The following is a 15,590-nucleotide window of genomic DNA, read 5'->3' as shown; positions in this document are numbered from 1 at the left end:
ATTTATTTATTTATTTTATGTATGTGTGTATTCTCTTGATCTTCACGTATTCAGATCATCCTCTGGAGTTTGGATGTAGTTTCAAGACTTTCTTTAACATAGTTGTCTATAGGGATCTCGTGGCATATAACCGAAGCAATTCGCTAAATAGTTGCCCCATTCTCTCTTTTTACAGTCGTGAACGGTCAAAAAAGAAGAAAGTTACGCAGTGGAGACTCGCAAAGTAAATATTCTATTTTCCTGCTAAATTTTTATTTCGAGATTTGTGTATCGGGTAGCAAATAGTTACACAAGAGAAAGTCATATGTGTAATGTTAATCAAATTAATTAACACGATATTGATTCGTCCTTTTGACTAACCTTCTAAATTGGATGTTTTTGTTATTGTTGGTGTGGTGGTTTTTAGTTTGAAATCGGCTTGGCTAAAATCTTGAAATTATCGAAATTGTATACAATAATGATACTTTATGTGGATAAAATATGTTCTTAAGAGATATTATGAATAATGTGATGTGTTTCTCTTCAGTCTTTTCATGACTAAAGTCTGAATCAAGAATCAAATGATTAATGGGTTAGGGATGCTGTAGCTATCTATCCCAAGTGTTCATTTGTTAAAGACATCAAAATTAATGAGTTCCTAGTTACTCCATTTCCCAACAACTTGGGACCCCCTTATACTATTGAGAACCCTTTTACATCATCCTTTTTGACTTTACGGCAACAGTCAACTCTCCTCCCCCTACCCCGCCTTTCTCCCAACCCCAACCTACCTTGAGAAGCCTCACTGTTCTTGTCTTGCTTTCTCTACTTTTTCTTGTTGGTGATAAATAAAGGTCCAAAAACTAAAGAGCTATATATATATATATATATCATGGAGTCTCTGTTACTCATAATTCATGGAGTCTCTGTTACTCATAATTCACAGTAATTCCAATTTCCAGTAATAATCCACAGAAAATTCAAACCTTATCTGCATAACATGCAAACACGCAGTATTCCTTCTATGTTAATTTATATGTCACACTTTTTTTTTTTATAATATGTGTCATACTTCCTTATTTAATTAAAATATAACTTTAATGTGAGATTTGTTCGTGTAACCAACAGTATGATTGTTATAAAGTGCGCGATTCAACTTTACGATGCTTCTAGTCAGCATGCGCAGCTGCTTTTTGCATGATTAGAAATCATCATGCATGGCTTGTTTAGTTGCATGTATTTAATAGTGTATGAAAATAAAGAAAAAGGGGAAAAAGAAGATGAAGGGCAAGGTAATTGAAAATTACATAACTTACATACTACTCCTTCGTCCCAATTTATATGACATTTTTCGCTTTTCGAGAGTCAATTTGACTAAACTTTGAAGCTAAATTGGATTAGATTAACTCAATATTTTAACATAAAATTTATATATTTAAAAACTTCATGAAAAGTACTATAAGTTGCAACTTTTCTCATATCAATTTGGTAAAAAAATACATCTGAAAATGTTGGTCAAAGTTCATGCAGTTTGAATCTTGAAAAGCGAAAAGTGCCACATAAATTGGGACAGAGGGAGTGCTAATCTTTAATCAGTTGTGCGTTTATTCATTGACTCACTATACTATTGGAAAATGTATATCCTATCTAAGAAAACCAAAAATAGGAAAGTGAGAAAGATGAAAAAAAAAAAAAGTTTCTGAAAGATTAAGCTCCAAGAAATTATAGCACACATTACTCTTTTAGAACTTTGCAATATCCTGGCAAAATGTTTCTTCAAGTAGAAGGTCAGGCCAAAGAGAAGGTGGTGCTCTCCTTCTTTGTTGAGTGATCGTTCGCTATCTAGTTGAAAAAGTTGAAACTCCAAGCGACTATTTGTCATATATTACTATTTTAGAACTTATCAATATCTTGGAAAAAAGAGTCTTCAAGTAGAAGCTCAGGCCAGAGAGAAGGTGGAGCTCCTTCATTGCTGAGTGACTGCTCGCTATCTGGCTGAAAAAAATGGTCTGCAGCCTTCATCTCTTCCGGCAAGCAAGATGAGATCGCCATTTCTGAAGAATTTTTTCTTTTCTGATCATTTGTTACTGGTGGAGGAGGAGGAGGAGGAGGAGGAGGAGGAGGAGGAGGAGGAGAAGTAGATAAAGAAGGGAGCCATGGAGAAGTAGGTGACGTTTCTCCATGGCTCATAACCGTAAACTCAGTGTTTTGAGGTTGAACCCTATCTTTGTTTAGAGAATTTTGGAAACTACGACTAGGAGTTTGTAGTTCCGGCAAATGGGAGAAAGGGATTGAATCTTGAATAGCTTGATATTCAAGACTTGAAGGAATTTGATGAACTGTGTGATTTTCCAAATGATTATTATTAGTGCCTAAGAATTGGTTCTCTTTTAAAGAATTTAAAAGATTGTAAGCTTCCATATTTTGAACAGCACTTAAAGTACTCATAGTGTTGTGAGGTTGTAGAAGATTTTGCAAGTAATGATGTCTCATAACTTGTTCTTCCCATGAGTGGTTTTCCATTAATTCCTTCAAATTTGCCAAAGCTATAAGATGTTGCAAGCTATTGAAGATGTCAGTTCTAGGCCTATGAGTCATTGGATCATATCCCATTTGAATTAGCTTCTTCTTCAAATGAGTGTTCCAGAAATTCTTGATTTCATTGTCAGTTCGTCCTGGTAGATGAGTTGCAATTGCTGACCACCTTAAACAAGAGAAAAAAAAATAGTTTAATAAATAGAATTCTCTACATACGTTAATAAGTATAATGTTTGGTTGGCAATACTAAATAATACCTACATTAAATTATGCAGGAGTCAATATTTTATATTTTTTTTGCAGCTATAATATGGAATAAATTAAAATACATGTATTAGTAATGCAAGGATTGATTAGACTATTTTAATTGACAAAAATACCCTTTTAGAGTAATTAATTAATTCATGTATAATACTTTTTAAGTATTAATCACCACATAAATATGAATTCATGCATAACAATTCCTTTATTATCACTGTATAAACAATCTGTATATTACGGATCTCCGCATCAACAATCTTATTACTATTCCTGTATAATTTGCTTCTAAACCAATCTAAACGACGACCCCTTAGTGCATGCAATTTGAATCCAAAAGGAAAAATATTAAAATTTCAAGCCATATATAGTAAATTTCGACAGAGCAAGAAAATACAAGGAGAAGAAATTGAGTTAAATAATTACTTGTTGCCAAGGACAGCATGGAGATTGAGAATTGTTTGTTCCTCTTCTTGAGAGAATTTGCCTCTTTTAATATCTGGCCTAAGATAATTACTCCACCGCAATCTGCAACTCTTTCCACATCTATTAAGACCTATTGGCAGTATCAACAACAACATAAAAAGTTAGTTAATCATATATGAGAAAGAATTTTGGAAGAAGAGCTTACAGATTAGAGTTTAAGTTATATACATAATTGATTAGATCACTCAGAGGATATGTACATATAAGTCTCATTAAAATATGAGATCTATAATTTTGAAAACAAGATAGATTGCCTGCCACAACAATTAAAGGTGACTTGATGATGTAAAAATTCCTTACAGTCCGATTGAAGAAATGAACGTGAATATATGCTTTCTCTGTAGATTATTTTAACAAAATAATATTTACGTTGACCCTATGCTATTATTCCTCATCTCTTAGGAACTTTTTAGTTAGATGAACCGTTCTACTGCATATGACAGAGTGATCTTTTCCTTTTATGAAAGTATTTCACTTTTAAAAAAAGAGTCTCGACATGGCGGTGTAAATCTAGCTCTATAGCTGAACTAGTCACAGTCCGTAGGGCGACCGACATACTGGACTGAAGATAATCGAGAATGTTGTCTAAGAAGAAGCAAAGACGAGTATGTGTATATAACTTAAACTCAATTATACATACCTGCAAGTTTAGGGAGGGCTCTCCAGCTGCCATGGCCATGTTTATTGATATAATCGGTGAGTTTTTCATCTTCTTCAGGAGTCCATGGCCCTTTCTTCAGACCTCTCTCATCACAACAAGGGGACCTTCCCATTTTCAAGAGTTTAACTAATTCTCTCTGATTTGGTTGCTTCCCTCAAGTCTTAACTACTCAAAGTTGATATGATTACCCTTATATATAGAATAAATACTTGTCTTTATGTTGTACAACATAACTTACGTGGGAGCTTATTATTTGTTTACACATTTATGCGTTGAAGTAGCTAGTTTCATATCAATTTTGTGTCTGCACTTTGTTTATGTGCGGTTATTTTCATACACCGTCATTAAATTTTACCTGTTATATCAGTAAAATTATAAAATTATTATTTATCTTATTAAAGATATTGAACGTTACCTATTGTACCCAAAGAATTTATAACTAATATTATGACATGTTTGATATCATAAGTTTCAAAAAGCTTTATATAAAAATTGTCGCAGTATTTATTTTAGACAGCCAATTTAATTTTGAATATTTCTTTCTAACTATCTTTATTTCTGATTTTTCTTTTGAGAGCTGTGTATAATTTGATATTAGATTACGTAAATTTTATAGTAATTGCTAATTGTCTTGATTTAAACGTCCTTCAATTCCTGCGATAATAAATTAATGTAGGGAACTGTTTTGCCTTCCTTGAATATTTCGATACGTATAAGGTGTTAATTAATATGATATAATTGAGATGTTTCTTGAGAAGTCAGAGTTGTAATCATCTACTATATGTCTGTCGAAGTCGAACAAATTGGTTACAGACTTACCGTATCGTACTTTATCAACCCAATTTAAAAGTGTCAAACCATAATTTTCAATAACGTATCGTACCGCACCGGGAACGGCCGTTATAACAACAATTTTTAAAAGTCTTCCGTTTTTTCTTAAACTCTATGCTCAGTTAAACTATGCTGCATAAATAAATTAAAAGGGAGTGAATCACTTTCAAGTTTCAATCGTTGTCTCTTCCAAAAATAATTTCAACTTTCAAGTAATATCAAGTGTATCATTAATCCCACATATAGAGTCGAAATAAAAACAAGACCATTTTTACGTCGGCACAAATTTTACTCTTTAAAAGAAACCCCAATGAATTGTATTACCTTTCATAATTAATTAACCCCTTCTTCACGAAAGTTAGTTAAGGCTTTTTCTCCTAGAAAGCAACACTGACTTCAATTTTCATCCACATAAGATTGCTTCTTCCACAAAGGTTCTTTGTCTGGTAGACCAACTTAGATCACATTTTATTTTTTTTAGTTAAAACTTAAAAAAGTAAAGTTTTAATTTATAGAAAGATAGCAAAGGGATTAGTTTAAAAGAGGAAGTGATGTCACCTAAAGAGAAATTGGAGTAATTTTTTTAATAAGTATTCAACATTGTGTAACTGTCAGCTAAACAACTTATTTGCTTGCTGGATTGGGTTTTCACCCAATACTGCATCTATACTAGGATGTTGTATGGTTCTATTTGCCACGTATCTACGTTCATTCCCATGCAGAGACCAGAGGCGAAATCGGGGAAATTTCATTAAGGGTGATCAAGATTATATATATAAAGTAATTTTTAATATATATACATAGTATACTTTTCTAGATATTTAGTACTCCGTATAACTTTTTCATAAAGGATGTTCATTTGATCATCCTTCACTCTATGTGGCTATACCATGGCAGACGAGATATTCTTATATTACTATATAGAAACAAAAAAGATTAACTTTGTGTTCAAGCACTGGCTATGGAATCGCCTTTTAGGAAGCATTTACTTCTAAGGTGAGATTTTCTGTGCGAATTCGAATTTAGTTGGTCTTCAATGCGAATACCGAAAAATTTAACATAAATACAATGTCAATATATGTTCGTACCGTAAACAAGGTTAGAAATTAGAAAATATATAAGAAATTGAAAAGTACTCTCTCTCTAAAATGACAGTAAACTCTTAAGAGATGAATACAATAAAGTTTTATGGAGTACTATTTGGTCAAATATTTTATCCTAGAAGATTGGGTTGGTCCAATACAGTATAATGAATATTTTATATATATAAGTGCAATTTGGTCTGCTATGTATAACAGGTAATTATCTGATGGTATAAAAAACTATACATTGTCGGAGCGCAAAGAAGGAAATATTAAACTTATTATCAAATCTAATTGTGAAAAGATTAATACAGACAAGCTTAAGATATGTCACTCTAAAGATTAATTCTGTCATATTTTTATACCATACATTTTATAGAAGTCACGACCCACCAAGATTTCTGAATATACAATATATAGTGGAAACTGGTATATAAATATTTATATGTATATTACGTACGTTTAGATTAAGATACAGAGTGTATAGCCCTACATTTATAAGGAGATAGGACAACCTTGTATATTCGGTGGACATACATAGAAATAAGTGAATTTTTAGGTTTAGACTCAGTTCTGATTGGAAAATCACTTAATAATATATAACTAAAAGAGCTAATATTTATACTAAATCACTCCAATTAACTCATAGAAAAATGTAAATCATTATGGAAAGAACTGATAGAAGTTTAATTTGATCAGATCATTTATTAGACAATGTTAAATTTGGAAAGAAAAAAAAATTAGTAATACCTATTTGTTTCTTAAAAAATCATTTATTTTTGACAAAATTTTGAAAGACTAATTCACTTGCTATGGACCAAAAAATGACCAAAACTAACAAAATTTAAGTCAGACAGCTTCCTAGAAATTTTTCTGATTAGGTTTGATCCTTGTTAGTTTTAATCTTCTTTCAACTATATGTCTATAACCAGCAATATTTTGCCACTTATTTTGGGTTATTTCCTAATTCGTAATTATTCACTTTGAAATGACGATTCCCCGGGGCTATCTTTGCAATTAAAACTGGTGCTTACCTTCTCAAATTTCATTACGACATTATCCTAAGTTGCTGTAATTGGAAATTAATAGCCATAATAAGTCAACAATTTAATAGAGTAGCTAAGGGATAATGTTTAATTGTAGGTGACCTGCTTGTTAAACAAGAAGGGTGGATTGCTTGATCTCTGGACCTAACCTATAGCTAGCTATATGTTTTACGTACCAATTTTATGTACCAGCTGCTTGCAGAATTTTATCACGTAAGAGATTCAAAATATAGAAAAATAAACGGAAAAGGGCCAAAAATGCCCCCGGATAATCGGAAAGGTTTAAAAATACCCTTCATTTACCTATTTTGCTAAAAATATCTCTCTAGATACATTTTTGGCTAATTTAAATAAACTTTTTAAAAATATTCAGTGTTGACCGTTAGTCAAAGGGGATAAGTGAGCCAAAAATGTAACCAGACGGTATTTTTAGCAAAGTAGATGGATGGAGGGTATTTTTAAACATTTTCTGATAGTCCATGTGCATTTTGGGCCTTTTTTCCAAAAATAAATATATGAAGAAAAAAAAATTTATCATCTACTATGTATACATAAAATAAAATAATTTTAAACTTATATATACATTAAAAAATTTCGACCAAGGAATTCAAACCCCCTTGGGGCACCCTAGTTCCGCCACTGCCAGCTTGTCTTGCTGATTATAATTCTACTGCAAGTTTTATGTGTAAAAATAAGCAAACTCAAAGCCAACTCTGACAAAAAGTAACTATATAACCGATTCTTAGACCATTAAATCATTTTTATATGTTCTAATAGATAACTTGTTTTGCTTTTAAAATTACAATATTGTTATAAAACTTTATAATTGCAAATAAATAAGAGAAGCAAACAAATAACTTTGTAAAGAGGAGGGAGAGATTGTATTATCACTTTTCTTGGTATTACAAATGAGAAGGCAAAGCTCCTTATTTATAGAAGAAGTTTGCGCCTCAACCTACAATATACAACTTGTGCAAGTTGATGGATTCAACTTGGTACAACTAAGAAACAACTAAGATACAACTTGCAAGTGTAAGTTGCAAGTGCAAGTTGTATTTACCACTTTCAAGTTGTATTTATCACTTTAAGTCAAGTGGTACAATATATACTTCTAGTTGTATAATCATTAATAATACATCCAAATTATAACTTGACAAATGGTTTATAACACTCCCCCTTGGATGTTTATTAATAGATAATGTGCCTCATTAAAACTTTATTAGGAAAAACCCAATGGGAAAAATCCTAATGAAGAAAAAAGAGTACACATATGTGGTAATACACATTTCTTGCTGTCTCATTAAAAATCTTACCAAAAAAACCCAATGGGACAAAATCTTGGTAAGGAAAAAAGAGTGCATCGCGTATTTTACTACCCCCTGATTAAAGCATCGCTTGATCCTTGAGATGATGTACTCCGATCTTGACTATCAACTTATTGTATGTTGAGGTTGGCAGTACCTTTATGATCAAATCTGTCAAATCATCATTTGAACGAACCGTTTGATCACCTATGCCGCCATCTCTTGGTAGAGTTGCATCGTTGTCATATAATATTGTTGGAACCACATCAAACCATTCCTGGCTTCCTTTATAAACTGTTTTTATCTTGTCATGTGGAACATGGTATGACAGTAACCCCTCATGGGCATAAATAACATGTTTGGATCAAACATTTACGTCGATCATATAAATAACCCGCATATTCAAAAGCTTGACAATATGTGTTAGGATAAACACATTCATGTTGGGGCTTTCATTTGCAAGATGCAATTGATCTTACTTCAATATCTCCATGTAGGAGTAAAAAACTATATCATGTCCACAGTTATAGCAAGATATTTAAATGCATTAATTGCACAAAGATATGATACTTCAAGACCAATTTAATTTTCTACTTCTTTTAGCAGATAATCTACTGCTTTTAGAAACTCTTCAAGAGCTAAATAATATTCAAGTCATCAACTTGCAGAACAATATGAAAGATTTTGATTATTATAAAGAGACAAGGGTATACAGAGTCATCTTTGTACCCTTCGTCAATGAATATTCATTAAGACTCTAGGGAATCAACCTTGATTCATTTAATTCATATTAAGGATTATAAACAAATTTTCCAAAAATTTGTATATGCTTGTGCATTTTGAATCCTAAATTTTCATATAAATTTTGTCAAGTCAGCCATATAGGCTGTGAGAACGTTTATTTAATAATTAAATGACGTGATATCTTCTGATGCCTGGACTGCAGGTCCAATAAACTTTACGCTTATCAGGATGCATCATGTCATTTGAAAATCATTTCGATGTCAGTATGCTTTAACAGACGTAGAATTTAGATCCTTACAATCTTCTACAATATTGCGCATCATATTGTATCAAATATATCGTCGACGAGATATCATTTATATCGGTTCGTAATTTGACATAACTAACTGAGATCTTATTACTTCATTATTTTCAGGTACCTGAACCTCCCATAAGGTTTCATGAAGTGTTATGTCATAGGCTCTTCAAGAGCACATTGCCTCCTTATTATGATCCTTTAAATCATTTGCTCCTCACCCTTTTCAAGGTTATTGTATTTGGAACCGATTCGTCTACCATGCTTCATGCATGTTGTAGACTTGTCATTTAGGGACATTCAATAGGAGCATTTGCAGTAGAAATATGAGATTAACTTTTGGTCAGCAAATGCTTCCGACATTTAACTTGAATTATCTTTTGAATAAGGATCATACCGATGATAATTCACAACATATTTCTTAGCTGCATATATATCTCCCCCTCATGTTAGAAAAACTAACATATATCCCCCACGCTATTTGAAGAACCATCTGTGTGGATCATGGTAGATCCATTAATCACATACTACACATCAAAATTTACTAGATGGACAATCACGGTTCCTGACCGTGAACCGATTGAGAGGGGGGTAATTAATCATAATTTATTGATCTAATGTATATAAGTGTTGTTATATGCAATATATCATTTCCCAAACCAACACATGAAAGTTTGTTCCCATAAGCAATAGTTTAGCCATTTATTAGAGGCATTCAACACCAAACCAGCTTTGATATAAACCAACATTATCAAGATGAATTGTCTTGATTACATAATCTGGAAATTGTGCTCTTAACTCAATTATTTTGAGCAAGCAACTTTGTAAATGTCAAACTGCCGGTTGACGATAAACGCACATGTGACCGTCTCATAGACGCATCTATTTAATACATCACATTGCAGGTGAACGGGCCCATATTCACCTTTTATATTTTCCAGCATTTAGGGGATTCAGTCCCAATATTAGCTGGTGTAATCAACTTATCATGAGAACAAGAAACACAAAAGAAATCTTGAAGTATCTTCTAGTTCTTCAATATATGTGTAATACTCAATATGCACATCATATTTAAATTGGATGGCAAAATTGCTCATGCCAACTGATAGTTATTTATACTAGTAAACTTCAAGTTTACACATGTGCTATTTGTTTTGTAAACTTCTGATTTACTATTGCATAATATTTAATATCAATAAATTCTGGTTTATTGTGGCATATGATCTTATCATGCTCAGGTAACGTTTTACGTACGTATTTCTTACTTGTTGTTTGGAGATATTTAATCTTCCAATCAATTGTAGTCTCACTATGATAATCATTTTTATTGTCAATAAACTTCAGCTTTACTACAATTTGTGTTCCAATCGTACCAATTACGATCTAAGATGAATGGTGCTATCATTTATAACCTCTTCGGGAGACTTTAATTTATACCATAATCAGATATTATTTGGACACTATTGGTCATGTCATGATTCTTGTAAACAAACAATTAGCTCTTCTGGAGCCCTTGGAAGATATATTTGTATTACCAAATATTGCTTAGATACGGCTTGTATCATGAAAGAAAATTTGGTTAGACACCACTAGTGTTATGAAAGAAAACAACAATCAAATGAAAATTTAAAGACAATTTTAATTTATAAAGTACAAAAAGTAAACGTTAAGTTCTAAACGTCAGTATTTCAAATATCTCCTTCAACGAGATTAGCCATTAACATCTGAATATTTTGCATCAAATCGACAACCACATAGTAATCACATCCTTCAGGAAAAGATACATTCATTGTTATATCCTTTGAGGATATCAATAACAACTAACCATAATGTATCGATGTAATTATAGTAGAAATATTCTACTCTGATTTCTTTTGCCTTAGAATGGTACTTAATGAAATTATTCGTGATGTTCTACGTACGACAGGTAGGTGTTGCAATGACTTTTGTACCACATGTATTTTCTTTGTTATTTTATCTCTACAGGAGGTAGTTTGTAGTATATCTTCATTAGCTTCGGGAAATGAAACTAAATTATTGCTCTTGATAAACGATGTTCATCTTTAGCTCATTATTCTGCTCAAGCACAAGAAGTCATTGCTTCAGAAAATTTCTCAAAAATTTTACCAATTCTTTCTGCTTCAAGAGTAAAGTTTAATGTTTTACCATTTCGGGAGTAAATTTTAAAGGTTTACTACTTCGAGAGTAAATCTCAAGGTCTTACTACTTCAAGAGTAAATTTTAAAGTTGTACTACTTTGGGAGTAGATTTCAGAATATATACTACTTCGGGAGTAGATCTCAAAGTTCTACTACTTCGAGAGTAGAATTTGGAGTCTAACTACTTCGGGAGTAGTGATAAAAGTTTACTATGTAGAGCTAAAAGTTCTATTACTTCGGGAGTAGAGTTCAAAGTTCTACTACTTTTGGAGTAGAGTTCAAAGCTTGCTACTTTGGGAGCAACTTTCTGAGTTTGTTACTTCAGGAGCAGATTTCTGAGTTACTACTTCGGGAGTAAAACATAGAATATTTAGATTCTTTTTTCTCAATTATTACCTCTTCTCGAGATGAGTCGTAACATATTCACAATCAAGAGCACGTCCATATGTATAAGCTTTACTACATATTGTCACATTCACTTCAAAGAATGGAGTTATATTTGCAACATTTATCAAAAGTTCTCATTCTTCAGGAATGGAACATATTTGAATATGCCTTAAGCATATCAAAATAAGATAGCTTATAACCTCTTTTAAGATATTGCTATTGCACGATCTAATTGAGGCATACACATAATGTAGAGAATTTTCTCTAATATATCTCGAATTGTAATCACAATAAGTGTATGAAAATATTACCACTTCTGGTGGTTATAGGCGTAAATATAATTTAGCCAGAACAAAACTTAGTTATGAAATATTGCCACTACTGGTGGCCATATATTGCTTGTTAACTCTACAGGAGTTCAAGTATATCCCCCAACGGGAGATATCCAATTTATGAGATTATTGTAGAATAAATTCTACACTTATAACATATACGTAGTAACCAAACAACATTAGCAATATGAACTAGGACTTACCAAAAAAAAAAAATCTCTACTAGTCTTGATTTGACGTGTACAAAAATAAAACAAAATAAATTTAGGTGATAGAAAAATATTTACCTTTAAGGTGAGTAACTAAACTATAAATTCAAAGTTCAAACCTTCTTTAACAAAGGTTTTCGTGGAGAGAGAGTATCGATCAATACCATACCCAAACAACTCGTCAATTATGACTTACGGGAATCCAACTTAGTGGTGGAGTCTCGTGCTGATAACGTGTTATAAAACTTTATAGTTGCAAATAAATAAAAGAAACAAACAAATAACTTTGTAGAGAGGAGGGAGAGATTGTATTATCACTTTTCTTGGTATTACAAATGAGAAGGCAAAACTCTTTATTTATAGAAGAAGTTTGTCCCTCAACCTACAATATACAACTTGTGCAAGTTGATAGATTCAACTTGGTACAACTAAGAAACAACTAAGATACAACAACTAGTTGTAGGTGCAAGTTGTATTTACCACTTTCAAGTTGTATTTATCACTTTAAGTAAAGTGGTACAATATATACACTTCTAGTTGTATAATCATTAATAATACATCCAAATTACAACTTGACAAATGGTTTATAACAAATATCATTTTTTCTCACAAAGGATTATATATCTGAAAATATTTTTTGAGAAATACACGTCATTATATATTGGAAAGCGAACTCTTTTATTTATTTTATTATATGTTCCAGCACAATTAAACCTGCTTTTTTATTTTTTTTTGTGGACCAAACATGTGACTTTTTTCTTGGTGAAGGGCTGCTTTTGAGAACTTTCAATTAATAGCAGTGTCTATTAATTATATTTAATATTTTTCGATGAGGCCGTCAAATAATTCAACAGGATAATAACTATAGCAATCAACTTTTAAATTTGAAACCAACTTGAATGCCTATTTAAAATTAGTGACAGATAACTTTTATCACTAAATAATAAAATTTATTGCTTATCCTATTTAATTAGTGACAATACTATATTTAATAAAAAAAATTAGTGATGAATTTCGTAGTTAATTTTTAATTTTTTTAGTCAATGTTGCCTTCAAGTGTTAGGTGGGAAAAACAAAACATAAGGACAAAGAATTCAAAAGTTCCATTAGATTTTCCCAATATTAATTAAGGAAAAGTTTAATAAAAGGAAAGTTAATTATCAGCACTAAACAAGTCAGATTTTTTCTCTCTGTAATAGTGTGCGATAATGACGGTTTTAGACACTAGGCTAAATACAGTTAGCTATAATGAACTATCAAGTCTACATTATTATATAAAGAATGCCAATTAAACCACAAGTTTGAAGCACATCATATATACGTAGTACGTTGAAAAACAAACAGTTTCTTACGTCCAATACACGTGAAACGTATATTCTTAGTAATGGTACAAAGTTTGATGCTTTTTGCATTGACCAAACTTAAAAAAATAGTCCAACAACTTTGGTTGAAACCAGGGCGGATCTAGGGCCCGCCGAGGGTGTTCTTATACGTATATGTATGTATATATATAGATTTGAAGAGGTTGATTTAGTGATCTGTGTTCAAAATTCTCATTGAGGTTCCAAGTTCAAATTCCAATCACTATATTTTTATTTTTCGAACACCCTCAGTGAAAATCCTTCATACGTCACTGGTTGAAACCCATAATAAAATAAGTGGGAGCCAATATCTCTGCTAATTTCATTATATATTCATATTTCAACTAGAAGGAAGTCTAGCAGAAGACCATCAAGGATTTCTCTACTGAGGTTAGAATCCTTTGAATAAAAAAATATCTTGATATACAAGCAATACTTTATTTCTTAATTCCAGTCAATGGCGGAGCCAGAAATTTATATAAAGAGATCAAAAAGTAGTTAGAATTTGAACATGTGATCTAAAATAATTTTTGAAACCCCTTTGTCACCTCCCTTTATGTTAAGGGATTTAACAGTTCCTATATAGACTAAGAATTTTCTTTTTACCTTATTTGCGTTACAAATGAGATTCATCCCCTTCCTCCTACAAAGTTATGCCCCTGCTTGCTGTTAATCAGGATCATTTGAGGCAGTGAGTTCCGAATAATGAATGCCTCAAGATTAAGGACCCCTTTGGCCATAAAAATTATTCACTTTTTTCTGTAATTTTTTTTTTTTCAAAAATTAGTGTTTGGCCATGAAAATTTGAAGTTTTATTTGAAATTTGAAAAACAAGAAAAATTTGTTTTTCGCTTTTTCCACCTTTTTCACAGCCAAAACCTTGTTGATAAAGTACATTTCAAGAAAAAAAATAATATTTGCAAAAACTATGGCCAAACATAACTCCAACTCCAACTCCAAAATTTCAAAATTTTTTATTTTTTTATTTTTTTTTATTTCTATGGCCAAACGTACTAAATTTTCCAAAACAATCCTGATATAAAAATAAAACTCTCGATCTAGTTTTCTCAACCGTTATTTCCAGCAATGTAGAAATAAAGATGCTTTAAAAGCATATAGTACAAGAGCATTACCTAAACATATTTAGATTATTATTTGCTGAACCTTTCAAATTAAAAAGCATATCTACAATTCAACCTACTACTAGCTAGATCATTTCTTTGAGCCATCATATATATGCCACTGTATCATATTCCTTGGCTTAAATTCAGTAGGCACTGACATCATAAGAACAGCTAATTATATTGACACTGAATAAATCTGGTGATACTGACAGTGAAGCAATTAGTAGTACCTACTTATTTTGCATTGTTAGAACTAAAACTTGGCCTAACAGAGGACACGCAAGAGACAATAATTAGCTATTTTAGCTGCATTTGATGTTTAATACTTGTGGTTTCATTACTAAGAAAAAGAAAAGCAAAGAGAAGGAAATTAGCACTCAATAATTACCATGATCCTTTTTTTAATTAGAAAGTCTTAGCCCTTAGGTCGAAGACAAAGATTTTCTATCGCAATATGGGCACTAGATGGAAAAGACAGATAAAAAGGAACAATTCACCTATTGATAGAAGAAGACTTGAACGAATAGAATCATACTACCGCTATCGATGTAGGTGTTGCTTGCTGATGGTCCTTCACTTAGCTTTCTGGAGTCAATGATGATGCTTTTTTGTCACGAGAATGGCTATGCAAAAGATCGACTTCTTTCTAGAGGTCTCGGGCAATGAACAATGAACAATCGCTTAGAAATAACATAAATGAGCCGGTGACTCATAGACAGTGCTCGATCACCGGAGCCATATTGAAAGTCGATCAATATCAGGAGGATCCTCTTGCCTAACAGAGTCAACCAGCA

General features: G+C 31.9%; 1 protein-coding gene across 1 annotated transcript; it reads right to left on the bottom strand.

Annotated features, from left to right (window-relative positions):
• Positions 1 to 1,834: 1,834 nt before the first annotated feature.
• Positions 1,835 to 4,103, bottom strand: LOC132066945 (transcription factor MYB53-like). Its single transcript, XM_059460131.1, has 3 exons — positions 3,902 to 4,103; positions 3,202 to 3,331; positions 1,835 to 2,683 (listed from the first exon to the last, which is right to left on the bottom strand). The coding sequence occupies exons 1-3, from the start codon at positions 4,032 to 4,034 to the stop codon at positions 1,873 to 1,875; spliced, it is 1,074 nt and encodes a 357-aa protein (XP_059316114.1). The 5' UTR covers positions 4,035 to 4,103; the 3' UTR covers positions 1,835 to 1,872.
• Between the last annotated feature and the right edge of the window lie 11,487 nt (positions 4,104 to 15,590).

The sequence above is a fragment of the Lycium ferocissimum genome, chromosome 8 (assembly GCF_029784015.1).
Source record: "Lycium ferocissimum isolate CSIRO_LF1 chromosome 8, AGI_CSIRO_Lferr_CH_V1, whole genome shotgun sequence".
Taxonomy (NCBI): domain Eukaryota; kingdom Viridiplantae; phylum Streptophyta; class Magnoliopsida; order Solanales; family Solanaceae; genus Lycium; species Lycium ferocissimum.
The sequence above is the reverse complement of the archived record's forward strand: the minus strand, read 5'-3'. Positions and strand labels throughout refer to the sequence as shown.

Coding starts and splice junctions, on each gene's coding strand:
- LOC132066945 (XM_059460131.1), bottom strand. CDS start 4,034: ATGGGAAGGTCCCCTTGTTGTGATGAGAGAGGTCTGAAGAAAGGGCCA. Junction 3,332..3,901: donor AGCCCTCCCTAAACTTGCAG/GTATGTATAATT, acceptor TACTGCCAATAG/GTCTTAATAGATGTGGAAAG. Junction 2,684..3,201: donor CATGCTGTCCTTGGCAACAA/GTAATTATTTAA, acceptor CTCTTGTTTAAG/GTGGTCAGCAATTGCAACTC.